The sequence below is a fragment of the Siniperca chuatsi genome, linkage group LG14 (genome assembly GCF_020085105.1).
Source record: "Siniperca chuatsi isolate FFG_IHB_CAS linkage group LG14, ASM2008510v1, whole genome shotgun sequence".
Lineage (NCBI taxonomy): Eukaryota > Metazoa > Chordata > Actinopteri > Centrarchiformes > Sinipercidae > Siniperca > Siniperca chuatsi.
The window spans coordinates 6,137,117-6,144,795 of record NC_058055.1 but is presented as its reverse complement, the minus strand read 5'-3'; the positions used below and the strand labels follow the sequence as shown (position 1 = coordinate 6,144,795).

Here is a 7,679-nt window from a genome sequence, read left to right as displayed (position 1 = left end):
TCGTCGGGGGTCACATTCATCTCAGCACTGTTTGTACATTGTATTGTTTGTGGAAAAAGAGAGAGAGCGCGAGATCTTGGGGCTCCACCTTGTGGTAAGAATACTCTTTAGCTTGAGCTGAGGCCAATATGAGGCTTCAGCAGTTTGCTTTAGACGAATAAGTGGGTATCTTCCAAAATAAAAGTCTTTTTAGTGCGAACTTCCCTCTTTGTGTTACTATTGCTCCATCGCAGCTTGGCAAGAAAATACTGTCCAAAGGGGGGGGGGGGGCACTGAAATGACTAACTTTGGAAGATACCAATTGGATTTGTTCAACTCAGACTTCATCTGAAGCCTCATTTTAGCTTCAAATAAACTTTTGAATCCATATTTTGCTCAGAACAAGTACTGTGGATTTTCCCCTATGTTTTGCATTGGAATCGCACTAGCAAGGGATTTCTTCACTGCCAGGGGCCCATTTCCCAAAAGATTTTTGTGATTTGCAAGCACTGCTTACATGCAGATTGCAAATGGTGGCAGTGTCACGATTCACAAGATTGTCGCTCGCAAGTTGAAGAATGTTTGTAAGTCTGACAGGGCTCTTGCATGCCACTGTTCAAAGGTTTTTTTTTCTAACAATCATGAGAAATAAGGGAAAATTTATTATTTTAGCTTTTTTTCCCCCTCATGATTTTGCTTTTTACAAAATTGAGGAGTTCCAGAAATGTTCCAGGGATCACTGTGTATATGGGCTAGTGTACTGGGTTAACAATAGTCTAGGTTTGATATGGTTCTAAGCACCTCAACTGAGTGAGGTTGTTTGAACTGGTGCGGGTCATGTCAAACAATTTAAAACGACTTGTAGTGTGATGTTTCAATTAATGCTTTCTCACCAGTAAAATCTGTTTGTAGCATTCAAGACCGAGTGACAAATAAAACAAATCATCACAGTGTGCTTAGAAAAGCCTGTTTAATAATTTTCATAAAAATAAACCATGTAAAGATAAGTCAACAAAAAAGAAAACACTAAAGGAATGAATATTCCTGCCACAAGGCCTCGATGATGAACAGAATTGTGGTAAATTCAGAATCAAGTCAAATTTCAGTAAATACATTTGAATTCGAACAATGTAGAATTAAAGGTGAACAGGGAAGAAAAATGTAGGGAAATTCAGTGAATTTAATACATTTGAATTCTATCTTCAATGTAATTCGACGCTGAAGTAAAATTCAGTTCTGAATAGACTCCAACCCCAGAGGGCGATCGACATAAAAACTTCAGAGTAAGAAAACAAAGCAGCCATCTTCATTATGAGGTGTCCATTTGAGCCGTTTCTGAAATATGAGAATAGATACATTTTGCTTATTCACCATGTAATGTAGAATTTGTATATTTTGCATAGATTCACCTTCTTTTAAAATGTACACCTCACATTCTGTTTTGCAAGAAGGCCTTTTATTTTTTATTTTTTTTAAATGGTAGGAGAGCTGAGCCTACTAGTGCAAGAGTTGGAATCTGTTCATATGGTATTTTTTCTTATCTCTCTCTTCTCTGCTTTGCTGTGAAACTACTGACCAAACAGCACCTTGGAGAGCAGTTTTAGTAAACATGTCAAAACTGCAATCTTCTCTAATGACTGCAGCAGACTGCAGCAGGTGTCCCTGAGTCTGTTTCAGCATTTTGATGCATTGTTTGACTTTGATTTAAATTGTGCTTGTGTGAATGCAGCATCAATGTGAATAGTTGCTGTGTGGGATGAAAAGGAATTCAACCATTAACAGAGACAGAGTGGATCAACAGCAAACTCACGTGTTTCATTGAAGAGGAAGGAATCCTGATACTCCTTCATGTACTGAGAGGATCTGGCCTCATCCAGGAACAGAGAGTAAACCCTTTTAATGTCCTCTACCTGAACTTCTGTCCCCTGGAGAAGCCAAAACAGATGACATCAATACTGAGGCTACAGGAATTCTTGACTAAACTACTGAAATATAATCCATAAAAGGATTTTAGAAAACTTGCTTACAGATGTTGATAATAATAACACAGCTGCAGCAATACAATCTGCTTGTTCAGACTGAGCTTACCTTGCGTTTGCGACACACCAGTCCAGCAGTGCTGATCAGCTGGATGGCGTAGCGCAGTGACGTCTCCATGCCAATGCGAGTCAGGACGGTGTGAGCCTCCTCACTCAGGTCCACATCCTCCTCCTCACACCTGAAATAAAACCACGCAGGTTTACTTCCCTTTTATAACACTGGGAAGAAGCAAACATAGTTTGCCGACAGTTGATGAATGCAGATTCTCACCGGATCTTGAGGATCTGCCTCGTCTCTTTTTCGGTGTAAGGTGAGGTGGCGATGATGAGCAGGCGATCCAGCAGGTCGATGGGGATGCCATGAGGGCTCTGATAGTTTGTGCCGCGGATACTGAGAGATAAAAGAGTTATTTTTAAAACCATAAGTCAATTTTATTTACAGTAGTCTATCAAATAGCATTATATACAGGTTATAATAATTAAAATTCCCCCAAAAATGGTATCAGACATAAAAATTCCATATTGGTGGATTCCTAAAATGTAGATTTAAATAGTACCGAGTGATGCCTCTGTTGGTGGCCATAATGAGAACTGGGGACAAGTCACTCTCCAGGGCACGGTTCAGGAAGGAAAAGCACTCCATGTCCAGCATATGGACCTCGTCAATAAATAACACCTGGAACCACAAACACAGTCAAGTATAATCACAGACAAAGCAAATATAAACAAACACACACACACACACATAGTGGAACCTACCCCAGGAATGATCTCTGCCTTGCCCTCTTCCCTCCACTCACAGACTTTGGCATTAATCTGCTCGCGGACTTCAGACTTGATCTCTCCGGTGTCTCCGGAGAACAGAGCCAGGAAGCCTTGTGTGCGGCTGTTGATGACGTCGATCTCATGGAGGGACACTGTATGGACTACCTCTTTCCTCTTCTGCAGCTCTCCCTCTGGACACTGTACAAACTGTGTCTACAAGGATAAAATGGAAATGAATGAGTGAGAACAAGGTTTACAGGCCAGGGCATCTCTGCAGCGCTACATTATAATGCTGTTTTGTAACACATTTTACTTTTATCAAAAAATTGCAGCTTCTGCGATTTAGATATTGTACTTATTGATGTATGATATGTACCATATTGAAATTTCACAATTAATTGTGACGCACTATTAATTACTATTCTACAAAAGGAGTATGGTTATATTATGTAATTAATCACAAAAAGGCTCAGGCTAATACATTTTGTGAATCCACAAGGTCAGTGGGCATTGAAAACCTGCTGCCGCTTGTTAGAGTGAATTAATGACTGCAGCAGTGAAATGTTATTGATGTGACAGTTACAGGATACCTGAGCTCCCATGGCATCATAGTCTCTGGCTCTGGTGAAGGAGCGGCCCAACTTGCTGATCTTTCCAGTTGCTTTGTCAATGGTAATAACATCTCTGAGAGAAAACATAGAGAAAGACGGTTTAGATCATGTGTGGCGATCCGACAGGCCTGAGAGATCCAGATATGTAAAGATCAACGAACAAGAGATGAACTCACCCTGCTTGAACCTTCTCTTTACTGAGACTGTCAATCATCTTGTTGCCCAAGTCATATATTGTCTCCATCTCAGTAGTCTTTAGAGTCAGCTTGCCCACCTTGGCACCCTGAGAGACAAAGTTAAATATGTATAAGTTTGTCTGTAATGACAGTAGTGACTGCCTTCTAGCAACTCAAATAGCATGTTCTGTTACATATTTTCCAAAGCAGGCATCAAGAATGACAGCGTAAGACGGTAAGTCATGAATGCACTTGTAGCAGACACGTGAGCAGCCTACCGTTCCAGTGGCTGGTCTATCAATCTGGATTTCCACCACCTCTCCTTCAATAATCTCTGTCTCTTCTCTGTAAAAGAAACCCACTATGAATAGTCATTCATTTAAAACATTGAGAATTACAAAACATAATTATTGTGTTTGCTCACTCACTTGATCCTCACTCCAATGGCTTTTCTAAAAGCTTGGCTGAGTGCCTCGGTCTTGCTCATCTCCAGGGAGAAGATCTCACTACCGGCCAGCGCTGTGAAGGGTGTGTCAGGGCCAAGAGACTGGGCGATGCCTGCGTAGAAAACAAACTCTCAGCTGAACCTATACTCAGCTAGTGAATCTGGGAGCAGGAACTCTTGCTTTAACGAAAGCCAATTACATCAATGCAAGGTAACAATATGACTTCTAGGGGAGGATAATGAAATTATTTTGTGTTCTGGAAAGCTTCCAATGTGGCCCTTACCCATAGCGATGGCAGTCTTTCCTGTGCCAGGTTGGCCAGCGATCAGTACTGCTCTGCCAGCGATGTGGCCATCTTTGATCATCTCCAGAATGACCCCTGCTGCCCGACGGGAGGCCAGCTGGCCAACCATCCCCTGAGACACCTGTAGGTGAATAGGAAAATGTATCCTTGAAGCCAAATTCAATGCATATTAATGCACATCTGCACATCATTCTGTGCTGTAATCCAATATATCTGTTGAATTCACAACATTTCTGCTTATAGTCCTATACAGAGCTAACAATTTCTTGACATACACTGGATTCCAGATAAACAGGGTTTCCTTACAGAGTTATACTCTGTATCTCTTTAGATGTTAAATGCCAACTAAAGAGGGAACAAGTCCCACAGCTACATACTATGAAGGTGTAACGCTACCTGTCTTGGCTCCAAAGCATCATCCAAACCAAGGCCACGAATGTGAGAGTGTGCTCCTAAACACAAGATAGAAATGAACATGTTAATATTAACCACAATTGGAAGAGGGAGTAAAGACCAGGTACCACTTGCATCAACATACATTAAGGCTGAGCTATCACAAAACACATGTAGCAATCGTTAACTTGTATCTATGAACAGTCAGGGTTCCCGTGTAAATGTGAATGCATACCGATTCTCTCGATCCGTGTGATGTCACGAACCTCTGGAACCTTTGTAGTCGCCATCTGTATTTAGGTAAAAGCAGAAATAACTTTAATATAAAAAACAATAATTAGTTAAAAAGAATGAATACTATTCCCAGACTTTCTAATCCCCTTATTATTGGCAAAAGACCCCTGTTTAAGGTTAAGGAGATGCTATTGGACACTGTAATAACACTGTAACAAAGAAATAGGAAAAAGTTGCTTGAATTAAAATATATTGTGACTGTTCCAACAAAGATTCAAATCTTTGTATTTAAAGTCTCTCTGTCCCCCATGGGACTCAAAAAAATGACACTCAGCAGTCATTATGGGAATTCAGCTCAGGTTCATAGGGGTCTCTGCCTTTTGCAGCAGAAAGCTGAGTCACCTGGCATCAACGCACTGCTAAGCGTGAAGAAGGCTTCTGCTTCAACAGTACAGAGAAATGCTGTGGAAGCTGGGCTGATAGCAGCTCACAAACGTTTACTAAGTTATCAAAACAGGGCAAAGAGGCTTGGGAACTCAGGGCTCCAGGGTGCGCACATGCCAAACTAGAAATCTGTCAAGTGCGACTAAACATTTTCATTGGTGGCACTGGTGCGCATGAAATTTAGCAGGTCTGATTAAAAAATAATTTATAAAAATATTTTTTAATACCAACTGGGTGTGCACTGGGGATGCGCGGATCGGCTCTGACGTGATCCGAATCCGCAAGTACATATAAATCAGCTCCCCGCCACCCACCCGAACAAATTATTTCCTCCGATTTGGAGACCCGCACCTGCATGGACATTTCTCTCCACCTCTACCGGTCCCTGTAAGCTATAGAGCAGTTGAAATGATGTCGAGCAGCGCGAGCTTTCCAGGATATTTCTTTATTGTGTGTTGTATTGATGTATGAGTGTTTTCTTTAACAATTTACTTTGACTAGAGAGGCTGCTGTCAGTCATTTTAAACGTCTCCATGCTTGCAGCAATATCACAGCAAATATAGAGGGACATTTAAGCAGCAAAACTATAAACTGTAGTAATAACTTGACAGGACAGAGGAAACTCTCCAGAGGAAACAGAATTAAACTTTTAGCTTCTGAAATACATTTTCAGACAGCTCTGATGGAGCTCAGGATTTATCAGGAGGACGGCTGCTTTACTCCGAACAGTTTCACTGTGTGAATCTCGACTGTGTGTGTGACCTTTTGGATGTGTAGAAGAACAAAGAACATTAATTAACATTAAATCCTGACCGATCCTTTCAGTGTATAGGGAAATTGAAATAATCAAAGAAGTTATGCTGCTGTGCCTGGTGCGAAAATGCGCACAGTATGTCTGGGGGAAACGCTTCACCCACCCATAACCCATCTGCATTAATCAGAATATTCATGTTTATGGCAAGGGCCACCCGATCAGCCGATTTTCTGCGGGGCCACGGATATGACTATAACAGTGCTTTTGCTGTCGGAGCATCAACGTTCCGACTTGAAACGTTAAAAAAGCACAATGTCTCCTAGCAACGCGTCCCGTGCAGTGACAGCTGCGTGGCCGGCAGAGCAACCCCCCTCCCCGCAGCAGCAAACCGACGCAGTGAAGAGTCAGAAATGATAATATAATTTAACACTGCTCATAATTTAGCCAAAGAAAAGCTACCCTTTTACTAAATTTAAGTCCATTTAAAAAAAAACATTTATCTGCACCTTTATTCGTGTTTACAATCCTTTACAAGTGTTAAGGAATTACCCATGTATATGGGACTGACAAAAAAAAAGGTAACGCTTAAATTGTATTATTGGGTGCACCTAAATTATGTGTTGGTGCACCTAAATGAAAAAATAAGGAGCACCAGTGCCACCATTGTAAAAAGTTAGTCTGGAGCCCTGGAACTTGTATGCTGCTGAATGGAAAACGGTATTGTGCACTGATGAAGTCTGAGATTTTTGGTTCATTGATTTCCAATAAATTAAATGTCACAGACATTCTTCAATTCACTAATCCAGATTCCTAACATATATTTTCCAATGTTGTTTACAATGAGTCCAGTGCCTGAGATTTGCAGTGTATGTGTACTCCTGGATCAGGGCTATTTCCTTGTATGCTTTTCTAATTAAACAGGAAAGGCGTCCGGTTTCAGGCCCAGTTTCAGTGCTAATATTAAGCTAGTTAACCAAGCTGGAGCACGTAAATGGAACCACGGAGTCTGTCCTATCCAGGCGGTTGTCATAGTGACAGTTGTAACGCATTTCACAACACAAGAATATGAGAGCGTTTGCCATCTTGCTGTGGCTTTTAAGTTAATTTGTCTTTTTTATAAAACACCCATCTCAGTTGTCAGCAACATGAGCTTGAGTCAAATGACATGCGGAAGCCACAAATCTTACCTGCTATGTCCTCGAAAGCGCTAGTACAGCAAAGTGTAATGCTAACGCTAGCTAATGTTATGTTAGCAAACTAGCTAGCTCCATTCATTGGTTTTCTGCCTTCAACAACTACTGTTACACGCCGCCAACGATTTGATGCTAGAGCGAATAGCAATGATTTAAATTATAGTAAACATGCTACGGTATCTGAATGTGAAAGGTCTAAAGTAGTTATTACAGTTATCGTATGAATCTAAACTCACCTGTGCAGCCACACTTGTGAAAATGTGAGAATGCGGCGCTTCTTTCTAGTAGTACGCAGTGTAATTGTGTCCGAAGAGAAACAAGTCCTTCTTTTTCTATGTAAG

The 7,679-nt window shown here is 41.1% G+C and overlaps 1 protein-coding gene across 2 annotated transcripts; it reads right to left on the bottom strand.

The window, feature by feature from the left end:
* Positions 1 to 932: 932 nt before the first annotated feature.
* ruvbl2 (RuvB-like AAA ATPase 2) lies at positions 933 to 7,679 on the bottom strand. Of its 2 annotated transcripts, none has more exons than XM_044223610.1 (14): positions 7,575 to 7,679; positions 4,949 to 5,003; positions 4,717 to 4,772; positions 4,300 to 4,441; positions 3,999 to 4,128; positions 3,849 to 3,915; positions 3,571 to 3,677; positions 3,374 to 3,467; positions 2,778 to 2,996; positions 2,576 to 2,694; positions 2,290 to 2,409; positions 2,068 to 2,197; positions 1,790 to 1,904; positions 933 to 1,314 (listed from the first exon to the last, which is right to left on the bottom strand). In XM_044223610.1, exons 2-14 carry the CDS (start codon positions 5,001 to 5,003, stop codon positions 1,289 to 1,291), a joined length of 1,380 nt encoding a protein of 459 aa, XP_044079545.1. In that variant the 5' UTR covers positions 7,575 to 7,679; the 3' UTR covers positions 933 to 1,288. The 2 variants fall into 2 exon arrangements, with proteins under 2 accessions (XP_044079545.1, XP_044079546.1); XM_044223611.1 differs by lacking the exon at positions 7,575 to 7,679 and adding an exon at positions 7,333 to 7,421.

Coding starts and splice junctions, on each gene's coding strand:
- ruvbl2 (XM_044223610.1), bottom strand. CDS start 5,003: ATGGCGACTACAAAGGTTCCAGAGGTTCGTGACATCACACGGATCGAG. Junction 3,468..3,570: donor AAAGAGAAGGTTCAAGCAGG/GTGAGTTCATCT, acceptor GTTTTCTCTCAG/AGATGTTATTACCATTGACA. Junction 2,410..2,575: donor ACCAACAGAGGCATCACTCG/GTACTATTTAAA, acceptor TTTATCTCTCAG/TATCCGCGGCACAAACTATC.